The following is a 23158-nucleotide window of genomic DNA, read 5'->3' as shown; positions in this document are numbered from 1 at the left end:
ATGTCCTCTGTCCCTGCAAGTGTCAGGTTTTCAACACTGTCCCCAGTGACGCTCAGGAGAGGCACAGGCTCCAGCAACCAAGAGCTGCAAAACTGATTGCTCTGAAAGTTGGCAAAGCAAGGCAGGAGCTTTGATACTCCCACTTCAGCATCCTTTCCTAACTAGCTGGCAAACATGATAAATCTTATAGGTAATTTCAGAGATTGCCCAGGATTAGAGAGATAAGGCAGACATCCTACATATTTCATACTTGATGTTTCAGTTCTAAATAGCCCAATTGCATATTCAACACTTAACAATCCTTATTACACACATTATTTGGTGATAATATCATCTACTGGATAGAGACAAACAACAACAGGAAACAGATCTAATGATCAAAAGATATTTTAAAATGATTATTTATACAGCCAATTCAGAGCTAAGATCAATAGTTCCTACCTCAAACTCAGCAATTCTGCATTCATTCTGCAATTGTACTCCACAAAAGGATAAGTTCAGTGCACTGATTTGAGTTGTCAAAATTAAACACTTACTAATAAATAAAATGAAACTTAATATGATAGTTCAATACTTCTTCATACAACTTAGTCAAAAAAGTTACAATTCTGTTCTAAAGTAAAAGCTAATATCAAGAATCCCTGTTTTAACAGTACCAATTTCTCACTACTTTTTGGTAACATATAAAGTCAGAATATTTATGTGTGTAGCTTTAAACTCGCAGTGCATAGTCTGAGATGAGCCAGCAGTAGTATTTCCATACTTAGATTTGTGAGTATAACTATACAAGCAGCAGTCATATGATTGCTGGAGGAAGAGAAGTCCTGCTTGTGGCTATTTACAGAATCCCTAGCAGCAGGAGTTGGTGGTGTTCAAATCTACACAGTCCCCTCCCAGCTCCAACTTCAACATTGGAAAGAACATCAGGAAACACTAAAGAAAAGAAAAATTGTGCTTAATTTCAGACAAGCAGAAAGACAAATGTCACAACAGCCCCTACTTGATTCTGCACCCAGCACTGTAATTCTTGGGGCTCTACCATGATCGGTTTGCAGCAAGCCTGAGATGTGCTTGCAAAAGAGGAGGGCTCCTTCCCCACCCATATCCAACCATCCAATTACTCCTCCTCCTCCTGCCACCCCAAACAAGTCAGATCAAAGAAACTCATCACAATTACCATGTCCCTGGTACTACTGAAACCAAGAGGAGATAAACTCACAGCAACAAATCATAACCCAGTTTTTCACATTTCTCCCTCCCAATTTTCTGCTTCATCTTCACCCTGAAGTGCTTAGGCATTTGGAGTGAAGGGGAAAGAAAACAATACAAAGAATCCCCAAAACAAACAAATGAAAAGCCTCAACAACAAACAACCCAAACCAAAAAAACCCCACCACAGCTCTGTGTTCATGTCTCAGCCATCGTGAGCACTACAGGCAATTTCTGTGAGGACTCAAAGCAAGGTGCTGTGTGACTTTAGATCATTACCAGCTAGAGAGCTATAGTAGATACAGTTCTATGAATATGCAACAGGAACGGAGGAGGACTGTGCTGAACAAACACCTGTTAGTTTAAAATGCTGCAAGCTTCTTAAAGGCATCGCCTCTTGCCATTGCACTGCCATTTTTGCAAACCTTCAGAAAGCAGGCTCCCAAAGTGTTTCCTGGAGCAACTAATTCCTTCTAAATACCTAACCACAAAAGGAAGTAACAAGTGAAATATGCCTTAAGTCACTACTGTAATTAATTTAAACAAACAGCCAGGCACTCTGCGTTGTTCTGTTCCTGGTAGCACTGAGAACAGTTTTACTAAATGGGCAACCAATTTTACTACCAGTTTTACTAATAGAAAACAATCAAGCCAAAGAACCTACTTAGTCACACACACTTCAGCAAGACATTCTCATTGTATCAGAGTCTGACTGCAGCAGCTGTACAAATGCAGTGTCAAACACTTACCACATCAGGATGCAAATTAAATTTCACCTGGGTTTCTTTACCTAAAGAGTTATCAGAGAAAGTACAATTTCTTAGAAGTTGTTAAATATGGACAAGTCTTAAACCAAAACCAGACACCCACAATACATAAGAGTAGTTTGGATTTGGGTAGTGGGAATGATGGAAAGGAACCATAGCACTGTGTGTAAGTGGGTGTACAACAGAACTGGAATAGGAAGGGTAAATCACATCCTCATAAAGGCATTTCAGACCATACTTATGCCCAAGAAAAGGCTGTTTTGTCTTCCTACTACAGTTGGGCTTGATGATCTTAAAGGTTTTTTCCAACCTACACAATTCTGACTTAAGTCCTTTAGAAAGCCAAATTTTATAAGGCTTTAGGACCACATCAGAAACCATGAAAAAGCACATATTTCTGTCTGAAGTAACACACAAGGCTTTGAACACCAGCAGCCGCTCCAAGCAGGCATTCAGAGCCCAATAAAAGGCCCATTGTCTTCCCTTGTTTGCTGCTGACCTGTGTGCTCTGTCTAGCTATACTTCTGCAACTATCATCTGACTTGACAGGGATCCACAACACTGCATTGATTATGCTTCAAGTGAGCCACAAAACACAATTTTCAGCCATCTAAAAAAAACACAAATGGCAGAGAGCTGTACAATAGCACAGGATGAAATTAAAATTGAAAAAGAAAAATTAAAATGCTGTTGCCAGAGACAGAACTCACATCATGTAATAGTGTTTTCTTGAAGTAGTTATCTTTCCATAGTAATTTTAAAGTAAGTCACCAACAGTCCTAAATCTTGTGCAAAGAAAGAAGTTTGCTGTGAGAATTTTTTATTTTTGCTTTATTTTTATTGATCAGGCCATCATGGTTTTTGTTTCAAAGCTATTCAAAAGTTACTCTTGTAATAAATACCAGGAAAACTTAGGCCATACAACTTGCTGCTTATGGTGGGGAATGATTACTCAGCATTTATACCTTTGGTACCTGGATTACTCCCTACTAATTCACCATCTGAATTGGACAGAAACCAAAAGATTCATTACAACAACAACAAAAAAATAATAGCACCAGTATAGAAAGATCAGACTGGCAAATTTAGTTGCCAACACTTTGTCATAAACTTCAATGCTATGTTCTGTCTGGCCCAGGCAGGACACCTGAACAGCACAGCTACTCCCACATTTATTCAGCACAGTTATCCACAGCATTTGGTGACTCTTGCAGGGCATGGAAGCAGGGAAGAACTGCAAAAAAGCATTACAGGAAATGTAAATTTGCACAAACAAACCCAAGCCTTTAGCAAGCGGCTGCTCTACTAAACACAGTTTTCTTCTTATTTAATACAAATTCACTATCTGAAAAAAAATCCAAGGAAGTAATTGTTCTCAATTTTTGGTTCTTTTCAAAACATATGTTTTGCAAAATTTGCATTTGATATCCCAAGGAGCATGTATTTCAAACCATCCCTCTAACTGTTCCATATATAAATCACGCTTGCAGAGCTCATTCAGAAAATGCTACAGGCTCAAGCTCTATGACACATCTTCAGCACCATTTTAACAGAATTACTCATTCCCTTGCTTCTACAGATAATACATGAAGCATCATCCCAACTCACCACACAATTACACAACACTACTATTAAGGTATCGGGCCTAAAAATTCTATGGCTTTCTGAAATCCTTCTACATTGCACCATCTCCTTGGGAATACTCTAGTTCTGCCACTTAATATTAACACTGTTCTTTCTGCAACAGCAGCACAAATAAGCCTGTGCTCAAAAGCTCTGTTTATTCGCCAAAAGCTTTGCTATACTCCTCCTTTTGATAACCACAGCTCTATCAAACAAAATGCTCTGCTTAGAGAAGAGCTTGACAAGCTGGAGCCAAGAGTAAACATTCAAGTTATGTGGAAGCCCCTAGAAACAGTGGAACATATCCAACAATCCATAATCATTGTCTACTGTCCCTGAAAAGTATAATTAGTCCATGTCCCACTGGTTCACCAATGGAGCAGGGGAAAAAAAGGAGAGCATTGAAGTCAGAATGACTAAGCATATGCAGCATTTGAAAGTCTACTTTTGTTGAAGGGTACACAGAAGCAGTACTTTGAAGTTTTGCCCCTACTACACTCTGGGGGCTGCAGAAATCAAGACAAAGAAAAGTTTTATCTTGTCAGATAACAATAAATAGATAACAAGATTCCGCAGTTGTCTTCATGGAATTTGAAAGCTCATGAGATTCCATTTACAACTGCTTTGGGAAGGATAGTACCTGTCCTCTGCCAACAAGCTCCAGTCCTGCAAGGGATGTCATTAGACACTTGGCAACCAGATACTGGGACATTCAGAATTAGATCAGTAAGTATAGCATGAAGTAAAGAGGGAAAGAGAATCACAACCAGCATCAACCTACTCACCCTGACCTAGATAAAAACCCAGGAGGTAGCAAGGCAGAAACTGTGAGTTGCTGTAACTTAAATATATCATTGAAAGGAGAAATTGGGCCAAGTGCATATTGTATGTTATAATAAAGCCTTTACCTATATTTCTCTTCATACCATTGGTTTCCCTGAATCTGCACTCTACAGCTATTCCATCTGAGGGAGAACTGTTTTTCTCAGAGTAATTACATTTACCATAGTTTAGGTTTTCCATATAAGATTTACATTTGTAGTCCTATACTTTGAGAAATTACCTTTGTTATCTTTGACAGAAAGCAACAAAGAACACATCCCATTCAGTGCACATCTGGCACACCACAAAACAAAGCTAATCAGAAAGGTTTCTGGTTTAAAACCCAGCCTCCAGTAAGATTTCATGCTGTCAGGTGTTCCAAGCAGGGGTCAAACACTAAAAGAAAAATAAATGTACCTATTTTCCACAAAAGTTTAGCTTTTGTTTTCCTTTTATGTTTGTTGACATTTTGGGGTTTTTTTTTCCTGTGTGTTTTTACAGAGCTGGGCAAGTGAGGAAGAACATGCCCACTAAAAAGCTGGTAATTAGGAAAAGAATCAGCATTATCCATCAAGTTTTGCAGAAATACTAAGAATCTGAGATTTCAATTATTTCTATTCCAGCTACATATTTCAACCACCAAATAAAGCTTTGCCATGTCATAACTATTTCACTGATAGAGATCTCCAGTGTGTGTGGGAATGCGGATATAGGAGAGACAAAGGCCTACTGCTTACACAACACATAGAGCCACCACACTTTAAAAACTCCTGCTGGCGTAGTTGTGCGAGTTAGGAAGAATAAAAATTCTGTCAAGCCAGCAAAGGTAAGTTCTTGCTCTTTAAGCCTCCTGCTCTTGTATGCAACAAAGGCAGCAAGGCAAGGAAAAGCTCTCACAGGACGTGTTCTCCTGGTGATAGAAGCTGCACTTCAATAGAAAAAAGCACAGTACTTGACCTACAACATTTCTTGAGGCCCAGACATACCACTGCATAGGAAGATTACATGTGTCAGTCTAGTTTAAAAAGCTCTAACAAGATAATACCTTTCAGAAGGCTGGTAAATGCCAAATTAGATTTCTTCTCCCCGTTCTGCCAATAAAATATCCTCAGTTATCCACCAAATGTAATGCTGACAGTGCAAAGAACTGCACATTGCCACACAACAAAATATAACACCCTACAGGAAGAAAGATTTGGAAACAGTTTCTTTATGTAAGCAAGTTATAGCTTTGTTTAGTAATTCTGCACTTCTGATGTCAATATTACTAATCTCTGTAGGTTAAAAGAATTTTATACTGCCAGAGTACTGATAACAAAGGCAGCTTGGGTCCAGAAGTTGTAGTGGTTTCATAAGCAGAGTCAAGCCAGTAAATCCTGCTAACAAAGACATTGTTCTACACACAATCAGCTCATGCATCTCTGTATCGTATTAGCAGAACCAGCTATGCACTCCAAGGACACCTGACTGCATAGCTCGTCCTGTCAGCCCTCATCAGCTCCAGCTCAGGACTGCTCCCTCCACCCCAGGGTTTCTAGGCCACAATCCACAGTAAAGGAGATCCTGGGGAAGCACTCTGGTCTGGCCTAACACCAGCTCTGAAGCAGACTCAGACCGCTGCCAGTTCTGCAAGAGTGCAGGAAACAGGGACTTGCACAGGTGCTATTGAGAGTCAGGAAAATTGGCACCAAACCAAAATTCAGCACTACTAAAATAACTCCAAGTAGCTGAGCACACCTTCATGTATTCTACTCATTAGCTCAGGTAAACATGGTCTTTGCCCCAGAGTAACAGAGATTTTCTAAATACAAGACCATCAGGATCTTTTTCTTCAACCAAATGCATATTAGAACAGGTTGTTTGGAAAGGTTATAAAATAGGTGTCATTTTTCAAAAGGATAGGGGAAAAATTAACTCTGTAACCAGTTTGCCTCATAATACTATTCTTCATCTGAGGGAGAAGTTTCTGAATAAATATTCACAGCTATAATGGCAACAGGAGATTAGCACCACCTCCACTTTCTTCAAACAAGCGAGTTCACTTCCTACTACCACTGCACAACTGAATCAGAGGCCGAATCAGCACTGGCTTCATTTGAGGATGAGTATTCAAACAGACACATCTCCATATCACTCTTTCCTTGTTATTCCTAACAAGAAAATGTAAAAATACCTCACTCTGCTCTTCATGAACAGAGCAAGGAGATGAAAACCCTACCCAGTGAGTCAGAACTGCCTTTATCCTTCAAAAGGATTCCAGAAGGCACTTGAGGAATGCCAGCTGGAAAATGCCCCCATTCTCGTTGCAGTGACCTAATCCCAACATCACCAAAACTGGAGTCTGGACAGCTGTTTATACCTCCAGATGAGTAAGCAAAACCAAAATATAGGAGACTTCTATTACAGTATAAGGATTTAAAATTCTGTTTGAAGCAGTAAAAACTCATTAAAAATAACATTCAAGCTACCTGTGCCAGAAAGACATTTCTTAGCATGTGTATATACGGGGCAGAAGATGATGTCTCACCTAAGGAAAAGCTGCTCCAAATAATCTCCCCCTGAAGCAGATGCTTTGCAGAAGCCTTTCAGTAACTGAGTGTTTTATCCATGTGTGCCACAAGGAGGGTCATTTACAACAACTGGGGAGAAGTTGGTATTTTAAATATTAAGAAGTGTTTTGGGGTTTTCTTTTTGGTATTTTGTTGTTGTTGTTGTTTGAGTGGTTGGGTTTTTTTAGAGGACTTCAGCCTCATACAATACACTCACCTTATAAATACCCTTTGAAGGAGAGTGGAAAACCACTTCCTCTAAGAACAGCTCAGCACCTTAACTAGTTATCTCATGGAAGTTTTCTTGCTATTTTACTTTTTATTCAGAACAAGATCCCTATTGTACAACCATGAACCACTCATCTGGAAGCAAGAAAGGTTATCACGGAGGCCTTGGCCATGTTGGAGAAAGACTAGGACAAAAAAGTTGGAATAAAAGTATTTTAGAAGTTATAGAAAAATGGAAGTTAAACATAAGAAATCGCACAAAATGTTGAGCTTCTTTTTAAAGGTATTGCTGTACAACTGTTTTAAGTGTTGATATTACAACATTGGACAATTCCATATTTGAAAAGTCTTATTTTAGGAAATTTCCTTTCCCCTATACACACAAGAGCCTCCTACACTGAACAGCAAGATAAGCAAAAAAACGTTTTTTGTGAGGTCAGATGAATTTCCTTTGTTAATACATTATCTTATCTGCAGATAAGTATTCCAAAGTCCAATACCAACAAGAGAAAGCAAAATGCCTATTTAACTACTGCAATACAAAGCACAACAAACTGAAAACATGTTTAACTAGGTTTTAAACTTCTAACAGTGTTTAGAGCAGTAATCATTTCTGTTCAATATTTGAGCACTCCTTGAATCTACCATCAGCACTTACAAGTGTCTATTCAGTTCTACTTAAGAATTAAAGTAATAATCAACAACCTAAAACTAAACTCAGAAGGACATCTTCATTTATGAGGCAGCTCATTTAAATCATGGCAATTCTCTGATTAGAGTACTACAAGTGCAAAGACCACTCCCCCTTTGTGTTAGAATAGCACTGCAGAGGTCTGTGATTTTTTTTTTTAATGTCAATAATAAATTATGTAGCAACTAAATCATGATGATTAGCAGACTAGTCATGGCTATAATGAGAAGGACAACCACACTAATCAGTTGAGAAGGGATCACTTAAGGTTCCAGATCAGTGAAAACAAACTCCATAGCACTCTCTAGACATTGAAAGTTCAGTAAAAAATGAAATTAAAACAAATACAGGGAGGGAGCTACAAACACATATTTTCCTTTACGCTTTGTGAACCTCAAAGCAAAGCTGAAGTTAACAATCTAATCTTGTGGAAAGAGCCTCCAACACACTCTACGTGAATCCACAGAAGATCCTTTATTAAATTACCCCATGCAAAAAGTCAGCATTATGCTCTGTATGTATACATACACACATATGCAATGCTCTACAATTTAAAAAAAAACCTAACCAACCTAAGCCATCAAGAGTATTTGATACAGTCAGAGAGTTCAGGCCTTGTTCTAGCTCTGTCTAGAGGAATCATCCACTAACAGTCATTTCAACAAAAAATGCATGTTTACCAGGGCAGAAAAAGAAATTACTACTTCTGTTTTCATTCTTCAACCTGACAGTTATGAATGGACCAACTTTGAGAAAGTTAAGTATCAGCATTTTACTGAATGATGGCATTTATCCCCACAAAGCTTCACAAAAACACACTAATGAAACACACTGTCATCTACAATAGTTCTACTAAACAGGATACAGATGCAACCAATGTGAAGCAGAACCTTATCTAGTTTGAACAGAGGCAAAATCCTCAAGGCTACAGCATGGTATTAAACCACAAACTTCACCCTCAAACTGAAGCCAGCAATAGCCACACCCATGGCTTAAGTCCTCTGTGTAGTCCAACAGCCAATCCAACATTTACCTCAATTTTTTTCTTCTATTAAAAAGAACAAAAAGTCAATATGCTAGAACTTGTCCTCTTCAAACCACTCACTAGATAACAATTTCTCCCTTTCCTTCCTCTCTCTCCAAGAGCATTCAATATGGATATACTTTTACTAAGTAAAGAGGCTATTAAAACTACTAGAAGACTTTCTGACACTAAGTGTGAAGAAATACAGCTACGAGCTGTATTTTAGTATTTATTTTTGTCACAGTACACTATTCCAAGAAATACTGCTGCAGTCAGTTTCAAGTTCTGAGATTACAGGGAAAAAAAAAAAAAGATGGCTGCATATCGCGTAATGCAAAATCAAAAGAAAACCCAGTTCAGAAATACTGATCATGTGAATCTGGATTGTCTGGGCTGGGCAATAATTAATTATGATAATCAGCTACCCAATGAAACAAGCTCTTCAGAAGCCTCATTTCAAATGATGTTGGCTTCAAAAGACTTCTGTCTAGCTTTTGACAAAAAAAACCCCAAAAACCCCTAAGTCTTCTTTTAAGTAGTGTTTTAAACTTGAGTATTAAAGTGCCAAAACCGCTTTATTCTCCAAAAGATACTTACTTCATTTCCATGTTTCTGCAGAAATTCTATTTCCTGTTGTGTGAACGTAGTCATTGAAATCGACTTCACTCTGTGGGGTGGATTCAAGCCCCGCCTGAAAGAAGCAAGAAAGATTCAGCATTTGGGAAATTTGTCATCATACAATCACATTTAACACTACAGCCAAAAGTCAGACAGCTCTAAAATCAGGAGCCATCTCTGTAAAGCACCCTCATTCTTGGGACTGCTATACAACTTAAGGCTGTGTAAGCTCTTCTCAAAGTAACACTCAGTATACAAAGCCAAATAACAGAACTTCAGGGGAGACCAATATTCACAATTGCTCAAGCCAAGTCACTCTGGCACTTTCTATGCAAATTTAAGAAAACAAAATTAGACTTTTTTTTAAAAATCCTAATCTGCTTCACCCTTGTCTCTACCTTTTGTCTCGCACTCCTGGGTTCCTTGGTTGTAGTTTCCTTTCCCTCCAGCTCCTTCCTCACTTTGATCTCTTATTACAACTTCTACACAGTAACTAGATTTCTTCAAGCTGAACTGCCCAGCTCAGTCTTTTACTCTTGCTTTAACCTACATTTCCTGTTTCCTCACGGCATTTTTTCTAGTTTACTTTTTGCCTATGCACTCACACGGGCTTACTCCTCTTCCTGCACGCTACAGAGATAACCACAAGAAAAGCAGAAAGACACTGTTTTTAGCGTGTTGTCAAATGAGAGATACCATTGCTAATGCCACAGCTCCAAACGTGAGCGGCTCTGCCTTAAGCCCAGATTGGCACCACTGACATCCACGCCAGGCTGCTGCAGCAGGGCCAGCAGAACACCAGGCCCTTGTGCTGCCACAGCCTGACATTGTCAAACCCAGTTCAGTCACGACCTGCAAGCACAGAGAGAAAAACTGCTGAGCAACAGCACCAGGGGAAGAAAAAGCTTGCTTTCTTTTCTTTTCCTTTTCTTTCCAAACTCCTTCTTTAGATACATGCTAACTACTGCTTTTGTCCAGAAACGCTTCCAATCAAAGCCAAGCTGTGCTTTGACCAATGGATGCAGAAACATTCCATCCACACGTGCCAAGCAGTGGAGATGCTCACTCAGCCAACAGCACAGGGCCAGTTCAACACTCAGGTTAATCAGGCCTGCATTTCTGAAATATCATCTTAACAAACAATTAATATACACTGACCATGAGATATCAAAGCACACAAGAAGCTTTCCAGGGATGTAATACGGGGCCTAACAAATTGCTAAGAAAATCAACTGACAGCTGTATTGCTTATATTTGTCCCTACACTTTTAATTCTAAATTTGGTTCAGATTGCTTTTAAGAATAGTAAAAAAACCCCAACACTGACATCTAATTTAGGACAACCAGTGGTATTCTTTAAGCTCCATGATTATCCCAAGAACATTAACTATAAAATTAAATTGTTAACCATCAGAACAGCCTATAACAAGTCTGATATTCCAAATATTAATGTTATATTCAAGTTTGACAGAAAAAGTTTAGCACTTCAAGTCTTCCAAATAAGTCTAATGGGATAAATACCGTTGTGCATTTAGCTTGCAAATTCACCTTCATACCTAAATTCAAGTGTATCTATAAGACTGTTCTGATCCTGTGTTAAAAGATCTCCACATTTTTAATCAGAAGTTGAATACGGGTTGGAACACTGAGCAGGAACACTTTAGCCTAAGTTTCATGAGGAAACAAATTTGAGATAATCACTGTTTGAAACACTTGGATAAACAATTAATCGTATTTTGCTAAGAAATGCAATGATTTTGAGTACCTTAAAAGCAGAAGTCATTTACAAACCTACAAGCATATGAAAATTAGTTTTACAGAATACTATTTGCTTCAGTAAATTTTGAAATTGGAGCAGCTGACATTAGACTCCACAGTTCAGCACCTTGACAGAAGTTTCACTGAAGTTGGTGAGAGAGGTTTTAAGATAAGTGATTAAACTATCTTCTCTCAAAATATTAAATTTCTTGGTAAATTAAAGTTACCAATTTAACATCTTTCATTTAGCTGTATCATCTACATCACAAATAAATTACATTTATTTAAAACACTATAGTATTATCTAAGATTTTTTTAAAGTAAGTACTCCTTTTGAGATGATGTCATTTAAAAGAAATCTGCAGGAGTTCTATGCAGTTAAAATTCATTGTTTCAGAGCGGGTGCTAGGATTAGGTTTTGCTTATTTTTGGGTTTTACAAGAAACATCATCTCGGTCTGTGCATGCAAGTAATTACATTTCCCTAAATGGCACTTGTAGCATCACATCTTGAGTGACAGCATAAAAACAAAGTTGGCATCCACCTGGCATTTCACACAGATATGCTTCATCAAATGTTATATGGCAATTACTGTCCCTTGCTTTTACAGTAAGTATAAAAGCAGTTTTGTCTGCCTTAGTCTGTTCAATTTACTCGCCTCCTAGTAATTACAATAGCAGCACAGTTAGGTAGTTGTAAACTATTCAATGACAATTTAAAAGCTAGAGCCTATTCACTAACACATTCACATGTTTCTCAGCACAGGCAGTATATCTCAACTTTCCCACTGGCTCCTGCTGGAAATTCCTTTTTGCAGTAAGTACAGTTTAAGTGCTCTGGTGCCTGTGTTGGCAGTTTCAAGGCACTGCACTAGTTCTTTAAGATGTACCTACTCTACACTGATCTAGCAGGGCTCTTCAGAGCATTTACATCAGCAAACACTGATATCTTCACTGTCTTCAGCTCCATTAGGCAGCAACAGTAAACGTGGTTGAGGTCTAGATAAGATTGTGTTAAATCTCACCAGAGACTTCCTTCATGCCTCTCTCTCCAGCAAAGAGTTCAGATATATAAGATTACATAAGGTTTCCTGATATACACTATATCCACATCGGGTAAGATGAATTCACATTTCTCTTACACCATCCTGCTAAAAGAAGGAAGACATCCCCCCTAAAGATCAGATCACCACACAGACGTGTCAGATGTCTGGCAGGATAAAAGAGCACGGCACCTCGTCAGTGGTCCAGGAGGACTGGAAATTCTGAACAAAACTTTAAAAGCCATAATCTAAAGTAAACTATAAAGCTGCAATGCTGTACATTCAAGTATTTATGTGCATTGAATATGGCAAAGGATGCAGGGAGCCTATGTAAAGCTTCCTCTTATGCTAAAGCAGCCTAAGAAGTTAGCCCAGAAGAAGGAATTCAAGACAAGACGCTGCACACAAACACAGTCCTAACATATGCATTATCTTTCTCAGATTCTACCATTAGAAGAGCAAACTCTCTAATTTTTTATGATTTCTAACTAACATCCATGAATTGCCTGGAATTTCCCTAAAACAGAGTAGTTGTAGAATTTTTGACAGGATTCAAGGATCAACCCCTCCTAACCTACAGAGATTATTTAATGACCCAAATGATTCAAAACCAGCTCATCTACATATGGGGGAAGCTTATTGGTAGACAGCCAAGTACAATTATCCCTTATGAGGAATTAACAAACCTCCTTTTTCATAGAAAATATTATTCTTTCCTTGTATTTGACAAGTGTTTCACACAGTTCTAATGCTTTACAGTACTCCCTATTTAACAGAGGACAGAATGGATTACAGTCCCCTAGTGCAAATTATCCATGCCTAAATTTAAATTGACCCTGAACAAGTATTTGCAACCTGCCCCTGTGCAGCCATACCAGTTACTCCCTTCCCTACAACAGACCTCCTGGGGAAGGCAGCAACCAAACACTACCTCAGCATTTAAACCGGGCTGCAGCTCTCTCCTCCCAAGAGGCCCTGGGGAAAGATGACAGAATAAAACAATTCTGCCATCTGCACTTATCCAGCACACCAGAGCTAGAACATCCCACACAGAGATCCCACTCATCACTGCCAACTTCTTCACGCTCAGCAACGATTATTTCTGTGGAAGAGCACTGTGACCAGAGCTTCCAGCCCGGAGACTCTCCTGCACTGTCCCTCACTGAGTCACAGCTTAGCGTAGGGGCAGCTTCGGAGAACATGAGACCTCTGTTCTCTAGAGGGCATTGTTAAACTGGAGCTCTCACAAACAAAGGAAGCTTTAAGGCCACTGACACAGGATTCTGCAGTCTGGCAATCGAAACATTAAACATTCAAAACACAGTCAACAAGCAGTGGATATTTGTTACTAACATAATTTAGTGGCAAATTATAGTTGAACTTGTGATTGTTGGCAGAGCAGCCGTCTGCAAAGGCCAGGGCTGGGAGGGGAGAAATATGTGAAGAGTGAGCTCTGGCAGAACAGAGGGTCCCTTTCGTGGGATGAAGGGTGGGCAGACGGTTGCTCAACACTGCTAATGTCCCCTGGATCAGATTTTAACACCATCTCAAGTCTAAGCCAGCAAAATCTGATCTCCTAAAAAGCAGGAAGTTAATGAGGCAAGTCAAATACCAAGCCATCATAGAGCACCCCACATCCCCAGGTATCCAGAAAACAAGCACCAGAAAATCTAATGTCACAGCATTCATTATTATTTCTGTGCTACTGTAATTAGCAAATGAGAAGCAGCACTGGCCATTCCTGATACTTGCAGACCTCCCTGGAGACCCTCCGCCATCTCACAAGCTCATTTATTTTTAATAGCAGAAGACTCATACATACATTTTGAAGCAGAGTTAAGGCTAATTTAGTTTTTTTCTTAAAAAATACTTAAGCATTCTTTCTGAACTACATGGTATTCACTGTGGTATAGAGACATTTCCTTTACTCTACTGCCCTGCAACAGAAAACAAGAAATATAGTAACACAGAAAATACCCGTAAATATATACATACATACACAGAGAGAGACACAGATCACATGGAGTAATTTTCCAAACATGCTCCAAAGGAAAAAAAAAGGTCTGAAAAGTCATGCTAACACAATCACCTTCACTGTAGTGCTATTTAGACTATTTTCATTTCTGCGAAACTTCTAGGGAAAGGTCAATAACTCATCACTGCACAGAGATAGTTTGTTACTAATCTATCTGCCATCAAATACCTCCATCTGGCTGATACAGAAATCCCCTACCCATGAAAATTTTAAATTTATATCAACTAGGAGCATTACAAGCAGCCAGAAGCAGGCCGATGGTTCTAAAAAAATAGCACAAAAGGGCTTTAGCATTTCTCAAAGTACCTATTATGTTTTGAATATTATTTGTTGCTGAACAAGAGACTTCCTAAGTAAGCTGGGAGTTAAGAGGGCAGTGAAAGGATAGGAGTGCCTTAATTATTGCATTAGCAGATTCAAAAAAGAGTCAAGATTAAATAAAAAATGTATATATAATACAAATCACGTGCAAGTGGACTCTTAAACAGGGGTATTTCCCATTGAACTGAAAAACACGTTCTTTTTATCAAAGTTGGGAGCAGGCTAGCTGAGTGCTACAGAAGTGCTTGAAAGCAGAGATGCACAGACAGCTGAGGTACAAGGCAGAGAGGCATTTGATAAGACAAAGGGAAGGATGTCACTGTCAGCAGGCCACACGGGAGCACCCAGGAAAACAACAGTCATAGCTACCAACATAATCCTTTGAATCAAAGGACTTCTGTCAAACCAAAATAATCTCCCTGCCAGCATTTCCCAAGATGTGGGTTTGCTGTAATAAAGAAAAATCTTCCCGTGGTGTGTGACTGTAATCCTTGACCTGAGCACACTGCTCCTCCAGGGCATCTCCTCCCGGTCTTGGGGCAGAAATTGTGTGTAGAATTCCAAATATCCTATATTCTGTACAACACCAGAAAGTTGAATTATCTTGTGTGATGCTAGCACACTTTTTTTTTTGCCCACGTGAAGAATTTAAACACAGGAGACAAGCAGAAGTATTTTAAGAGGAAGCAGATTCACACCACTGTGCATGAACTTTCTCCTGCATGCACCATTTTGCAAAGCACAACTTCTGCTCTGGTAAACCTGATCTGATCACTTAAACTCCAGGTACTATGGAAAAAAACCTCCTGTCATTCCCACTTCTGCACACTTCTGACTTGACAAGACACATCTTCAACATTTAAGTCAGAAACAGATCTTTTTAGCAAAGCCACTAGTTCTGTCATTGTTTTTAGCAGCATACGAACAAGCTAGACATGCTATTTTGGGAAACAGTAGAGGGAATAGTAGGTTTTTAAAGCTAAATCTAGTAATACATAGCATCACTCTTTTAATACAGATGAAATACTTAAAAGAGAATTCAGGATGGATCCAGAATTAAAATTTTGGACGTGAATAGACAGTCCTTGCCAGGACAATGAATAAACATTTCAGAAAACTAGTAAAAAAAGTTATACTACAGTTTTGAAGAGTTTCAAGTTAACCTTATCTAGAATAACATTTAAAATGATACTGATGTTAGCAATCATTTTTAATTAATTGAGAACCTTTCTGAAGGAGACTTTAATCTACTAGTATTTTAATCTTGCATTGGGCACTTCATACTTGAAAAAACTAGTCTACTTGACTCCAAGAATACTTCCTGTACTAGATTAGAAAAAAAAATTAAAACAAGAAGCAATGCAAGTCATTCACATAGCATATAAACAAGATAAAGTACTAAGATTATTCAAGTCTTACAGTAAAGCAAGTACCATGAGGCAGAACACAAACAGCCCATTAAGAACTACAGAAGCAGCAGTACTTTTATAGCTGCCTTTATGTGGTTTGTTCCCAAGTCATTTCCCTACACCCTGGAATTCTACAGTGAAAAGCATTTGGAAATAAATTGTTTGAAGAACTGTTGTGACAGAAGTGTTAAAATTCAGTTTCTGGTTATGAAACAGACATGACCTACACCAAGTCTCATCAGTAACAAAAACGTCCCACTGGCTAGGTCCTAAGGTGTTAACCAGTGCACATGATCCTGCACAAACAATTTATGGAAGTTTCTCCAAGTTGACATGAAATGAGACCAAATTTATTTTAGAGGGAAGCTTTAAGTCCTCTTAACAGTCGTATACTCCAGCTGTAAGCGTAGGTGTTACTAGCTGTAAGAACCAACCATGTTGCTTGTGGTTGCTTTTTTACAGCAAGACAAAAACACTGCATATTTAGAATGAAAAAAAACCATTTGAATTTTATTGGAATACCAATACATTAACCATGTTTTTGCAGATAGTCTTCCTCCTTTAAGCACAGTAACACCCAAAGGATGGTCAACGTAACATCAAGTGGCAGCTGTCCCCTGCTTTTGAGCTGCTTCATTGCCTGTACATCCTTCTGGTTGCTGTAAATGGGACTGTGCACTTTAGTAGTCCACACCTCCCAGCCAATAGATAAAAAGAACAGACTCCTCTGAACCCATGCTAAGCATCTCAGCAGCATTCACAATATATTTGTCTATTAAGGTTACGAAACCTGAAAAATAAAGACAAACACTCTCATGGTGCAGCTTTTTCATGCTGTCAGTTTAACCCAGTAAGAACATGTGCAACCATTAAATAAGCTCAGTGCAGTAGCTTAAAATAGTTTCACATGCCAGCACAAATAACAGTTTGCTAAGAGAGCACACAATAGCCAGAGCTGGCTGATTGAGTGGCATATATGTGTGAAAAACTAGAGTCTCTTTTCAATTTCACAACCTAAATGTATTTTCTGTATTTGCACCAAGTCTGTTCAGAAGCCTACAAAAAGTAGAAGAACCCCAAGTCTAATTAGCTGTCTAGTAGTATAAAAGGCAGTTTCTTCCATGTAAATTCGGTAAAGAACTAACACATTTGCTTTGTTTTGTATTTCAGCATAATTACCAACTTTGTTCTAGAACATCAGACTTTACTTGGAAGGGTTGTTTGGGGTAGTAAGGGGACAGAAATTAGTTTAGGCTTCTGAATGCCTTTTATGAACTCAAATCCTTAGAAACACCAATTGGTGTTTCCACCAAACATTACTTCTTTGGTTACTCTGATTCTGCTCCATTCCATTAGCACAATGCTACAGACTCATATAAAAGCACACAGATATAGCTAAGGAGACAGCAACACTGAAGACAGCGGGGTCTTTCCAAAAAATTATGGGTATGTGACCAAAATTCACAATTGACTGAGCTCAACTCCTAGTTTCATACACACTATCTCTGGGGAGGATGGGTGGAAAAGGGAGGAGTAGTGAGGAGGCCCATACAGGAATGAGGAACAGGAAAAATGCAATCACTTTATCAAGGCCAATCCCTTTCCAAGGTTTACATATATATTTTGTAGGAAATAGTCGATGTAAGGGGAAGGAACTCCAACCACCTTCTACTTTTCTCACCAAGTCTCTTAAACCATTGGGGCTGAAGTTTATCGACTGAGACAGAGCTTAAAGAGTTGTCTTACAAACTCCCACCAAACAGAACTCGATGCACATAAAGCTATGCTGGTGGTTTAACTTAACGTTAAAGTAATAACTGTAAACGTATTCACGACAGGGTTAGTGTTCCCGCATCTCCAAGGCTGTCATGACATGAGCTGCTCAGCCACGTGCCCCTTCCGTTTCCACAAGTATTGCCGCACACTTGTTTAATTAACCACCCCTCCGACACGTCCGTGGGGTGGTGGTGCTCCGGCTTCCCGTGCGCGCTCCCCCTACGAGCCGGAGAAACCTCCCCGGGATCATCTCCAGGCCGCGGGGCTGCCGTGCGCCCCGGCCCCGCACACCCCACCAGCGGCCGCCACCACCCCACCGGGGGCTCTGACGGGGATTTCCAGCGAACGCGGCCGGGAAAGCCTCCCGACGGCCTCCTTCCCTTCCCCGGGAGAGCCCCCCGCCCGCCGCCCTCCGACGTGGCCAAGCAGGAAGGGAGAGCGCAGGGGGAGCGGCGGCGCTGCGAGACCCGCGGCGGGGCTGCACCGCCCGGCCGCCGCCGCCCTGCGGACGCGTCCCCCGGCGGCCGGGGGCGGAGGTCACCGTTGCCGGGGGGATGGAGCCGGCGCTCCCCGCCCGCACTCACTCACAGGATGCCGGAGCAGGAGGTGCACACGAAGCTGCCCACGGTCATGTCGGTGTAGGTGGGGCCCCGCTGGTCGCAGTCGAAGCACTTGCGGTTGGGCGGGAGGCTGCTCATCTCCCGCAGCAGCTTCAGGTGCTTCTCCTCCTGCTTCCGCTTGGCGCTCGCGGCCATGGCCCCGCCGGCGAGGGACGGCCCGGCACGGCGCCGGGCCCCGCTCACACCCCGGCGGCGGCGGCGCTCCGGGGCTCGGCCGGCGGGAGAGGGGCCGGGCGGGCGGGGGGGTGAGGGGAAGACAGGGGAGGAAGGGGCGGGGAGGGCACAACCGGCGCCTGCCGGCGGGCTGGTGCGGGAGTGCGGTGGCCGCTGATGCGGACCGGCGGAGCCGCGAGGGAGGGAGCGGGCGGGGGCCGCGGCTCAGGAGAAGCGGCGGCGGCGGCACCGGGCCCGGGGCGGCGGAATGACGAGCCCGGGCGGAACCTGCGCGACACCTTTATGAGCTCAGCGAGGAGATGGCGGCGGCGGAGCCGCGCGCGCCCGCCGGCTGCAGCGCCCCCTGCCGCCTCGGAGGACGCAGCACAGCCCCGCCCTCCCCTCACAGCGCGACCCCGGCCCAAGGCGGCGCCTCCGGCGGGCCGAGTCACCCCGCGTGACCCGGCGGGGCGGGGGGACAGGGCGGGGGGTCAGTCCTGTGGAGAATCCCAATGGAAAAATATCAATAAACAGTGAGTGCAGTTAGACTTTTCTCGGGGAGGCGGGGAGCGGGGTGCTCGAGGCGTGCTGTTCCCCTCACAGTCTCCGCCGCCCCTCAGCCCCTCGGGCAGTGGGCTCGGGCCGGCTGGGGAGAGCGGGAGGTGCTCCGTGAAGGGGTGACCGCCTGCCTCGACACCGCCCAGCGCTGCCGGTGTGCCTCTGTGTCCCGAAAGTGGAAATTCAGTCACGGAGCGTGGCGAGAGCGGAGGCGCTCCCGGTCCCGTCAGGGGCTTTGCTCCCAGCCCGGGTGCCCGGGGGTGCTGGCGCGGGGGTGACCCGGGGGACGGGCTGGCGGCCCAGGCTCCGTGAGGATCGTCGGTGCGGATTGCAGCAGGCAGCGGATTTGTGGGGAAGGCACCCCCACGAGGTCTGCCTTTCCTGAGACGGAGGTGAGAAATGCACAGTGTTCCTTTGGGAATTTGGTGCCCGGCGGGCCGTTCCCCCATCAGGGGAGAGCAGAGCCAGCAGTCACGTACATCTGGTACCCGAGAGGAGAGCCCAGTCAGCCCCTGAGCCACAAAAGACGTGTTTGTTCCACACGAAAGTGCCTAAAGAAATACTTTTCAACAAAGTGTGCAAAATCAAAAAATTAAAAGTCAATGCACGTTTATTTCAGTGATTTCATTTACAAAACACCCCAGCAACACTGTGTGATTAAAATCTTTTTAGGTTTAATGATTCCCTACACAATGTATTTAGGGTCAAGTTTTGTGCCCCTGACGTCAGTACACATAGGAGCAAGATCTGATCCACTGTATTTTCCTCATAGCTGTAGTTTAAAAATCTGGGACTAGGTGTTCAGCACCAGTAATCTCACCTTCCTCTTCTAATTCCTCTGGTTGTGCTAATTTACATGAGCTGATCAGCCAGTTCTAACTTTTAAACACAGAAGGCAATGCTCTAATTTTTTTTCCTAGTATAGATGGCAGGAGGTGTTCAAAGTGAAAAATGAACATCACTAAATAATCACCAATGCTTAAATAGCATTCTTAAGAATAAACAGGTGATATTTCCAGTCTTTCAAGGGTCAAATTCTCACTGTTTCCTCTAATTTTTCACTTCTCTATGAAATGCTGATATTCTTGTTATTCAGAAGGTTTCATTTATTTTATCTTTTGCGAAACATGCTAACATTGTACCTTTGCCAATGACCTGAATGACCTAAAGCAGATGACCTAAATTTAGAAAAAAAAATTTGAAGGTTAAAAAACAAGTTGGTTTTTTTTCCTGGAAAATCCTTTGGAGAGCAGTGATTGGCCACACACCTGCTGCAGCAGAGAGTTGCTACAAGCAGCCAGGTTTTGTTTCAACCAGAGTCAAAGGTGGTTTGTAACTGAAGCAGGAACATGCAGCTTCGGCTGCTCAAGTCACGACTGTGCTCACGTGAATGTCACGCAGGAACAGCTGCTAATAAAAATGACATTACTGTCATTGACATTGTCATTGTCAGTAAAATGTGGAACTGAGCGCTCAGGGAAAATCCTAGCACTGTTAAAATCAATCAGAAAATTCAGTAGGAACCTTATGGCTGCAATTTGCTTTATGAAGAAACAGTTCTGCCATATTCTGGTGTTTGATAAGCCTGTTGAACCAAGACAGGCTTACAGTAGTGGATAAATTACCTATGTAAACATTAATGTGGTTTAGAAACCACTTTTTGTAAATACCAAGCTTCTCCATTCTGTATCTTACAGAGCACATTTACCCCAGGAAACTACAGACTGAGACTTCAGGGGTGTGTGAGGATACACCGTGTTTCAAATGAGATCTGTGGGGTTCAGGTTCTTCTAGAGACTCTGGGCACACCTGCTCCAAACCTTGGGTTCCTACAATCTGAGCCTTACCCTCCTGTTTCCCATAGGAACCAATGCCTAAGGACTGCAAGGCCCAATGTATAACTGGTGTATAACACTGTTGACACATACACATCTGAAAACTGGCTGGGGTGACTTCCAGCCTTGTTTCACCTCCCCACAAGCAATAACATCACTTGTGCTCCTCTTCCACTCCAGCTTTTTCTATTTTTTGCTGCTCACAACTAGCATTAATTCCCTCAAACAGCTGGCCTGTGTTTTCTCTGAATCATTAAGGGAAAATATCCACAAAAAATACACACGAATAAAAACGCTTCTGTTCAGTTTTACTACTTGATTTTCTTTTTCATTATATATTTTTCTGTTTCTCTACAGTAGAATCCAGATTTCCTTTCCTGCAGATTCTCTGTCCAAATTTGTTCTTCATTTTCTCCTTCTAATGATTTATGCAGTTGGAAATGTACTGGCCAGCTGTTTATTCCAAAAGTGCTTAATCCCTGCTGCACCTGCTACAGCTTTTAGCATTAAAATTAATTTCTTAACAAGAGGTAAAACAATTGTTTTTTATGCTTGCAACATTTCTCTTTACATAAGAAACAGAATTTAATATTCCAGTCGTGGGTAATAATATCTGAAAGATGTTGCTTCAGTAAACTCTTAAATATGGGCCAATAGGGTATAAATTATAATATATAAACACATAATCTAGGTGATTTATTGTCAGGACCAAAAGAAACAAGAGTCTAAAAATGTACATTTGGGAGATGAATAAGATGTTCTCTGTTTGCCACTAGGATTGAGGTCAATAATATCTACTTTAAAGCAATTAACCCAGCAGGATAAGTGATGTGAAAATTATCATGCTGAAAGGCTAATGGGCTATTAAATCCATCTTCCTTCACCACTGATGGGCATACAGAATTAATCCTGGGATTAGGTATATCGGAGCCATGGTAAACTGCTACCTCAATATTTGTATATGAAGGGTTTTCTGAAAATGCCAGGAAAGAGCACAGGCAGAATGTTCACTGGTCTGCTCTACTCAAGGTTCAGTCCACTGAGCAGAAATCAGTGTGTCTGTGCCTGGCCTTATTCAAGCAGCAGCTTTTTATTAATGAATAGATACGTTTTGGTAAGAGCTCAGAACAAGAGGAAGTCATAGTAATGGTTATATAAATCATACTGCCTGTTGACAGTTATTTAAATCTGGACAATTCAATGCAAGAAAATGGTCAAACAAATATGATTGAATTACAACATTATCTTTACTTGCAATGCCATTTCCCTTGGACATTTCCGACTCATTGCTATGACATTAACATAGTAAAAAAAGGTAAAATAATGGAAAGCCCTGCCTTCACCCTTAACAGTTGTGAATAAGAAACTGGCCTCACAATAAAGAGAAAGGTACAGTCACCTCAGCTTGGGATTTTTGTAATGAACAAGTTAGTGGTCTGTATTCTTTGATGTCATCCTTTATTTGTGTGACATACACCTAATTCATTTGGAGTACTGTGGGCAAGAAAATGATTTTCAGTCACCATAAGATTCTCTTCCTGCTTTCTAGATTGGCCAGTGGTGTTGAAAGGTTATCAATATTTCAACTTTGCCCCTTTATTTGACACAGTTCTTGAATTTCCTTCATGCCTTAAGTGCACAAGATCATATTCCAGTTTGTAATCACAGACTAGGCAGTGGAAAGAACATGCCTATATACAGTTGCAGTGAAGGCAAAATATCTGTCATAGGAATATCTTGTGTACAAGGCAAATGCATTTAGTTTTAAAGTTGATCTTGACAATACATTTCTTTTTAGAGCATGTGCCAATGTTTCTAATACTGTTTTTTGTTTTGTACTGGTTTATCATTAATCTATAAAGCCCTGTAGTTCAATGATGCTTTACAAGCTATCACAGAAGTTTGGTAAAATGATTGTTTCCTGCTTCCTTTCAGAGGAACATGCCAGAGGAAAGAGGCTTTAAACCACAGAATATATTCATATTTGATCCTGTAACAGCAATAGAAATATAATGGTAAGTCATATAATATTTTACATTTTCTGGAACATCTCACAGGAATGTTGGCAATACACAAGGCAGCCCAGAATCTCTGGGTAGAAGAAAGAAGTTGTGGGACTG

At 41.2% G+C, this 23158-nt stretch overlaps 1 protein-coding gene across 4 annotated transcripts in view; it reads right to left on the bottom strand.

Moving 5' to 3' along the window:
• AGFG1 (ArfGAP with FG repeats 1) overlaps positions 1–18753 on the bottom strand; it is a 36000-nt gene extending 17247 nt beyond the window's left edge. For 3 of the 4 annotated variants that reach the window (XM_063408320.1, XM_063408321.1, XM_063408322.1), the window contains exons 1-2: positions 18461–18753; positions 9511–9604 (exon numbers count right to left, since the gene is read on the bottom strand). In XM_063408320.1, the coding sequence (XP_063264390.1) occupies positions 9511–9604; positions 18461–18627 (261 nt within the window). In that variant the 5' untranslated portion in view covers positions 18628–18753. Of the gene's footprint in view, positions 1–9510; positions 9605–18456 lie in introns of all 4 variants that reach the window. The other variant, XM_063408323.1, reaches the window with a different exon arrangement.
• Positions 18754–23158: the final 4405 nt, after the last annotated feature.

Source organism: Prinia subflava, chromosome 11, assembly GCF_021018805.1.
Source record: "Prinia subflava isolate CZ2003 ecotype Zambia chromosome 11, Cam_Psub_1.2, whole genome shotgun sequence".
Lineage (NCBI taxonomy): Eukaryota > Metazoa > Chordata > Aves > Passeriformes > Cisticolidae > Prinia > Prinia subflava.
This window is presented reverse-complemented; position numbering and strand designations above follow the sequence as displayed.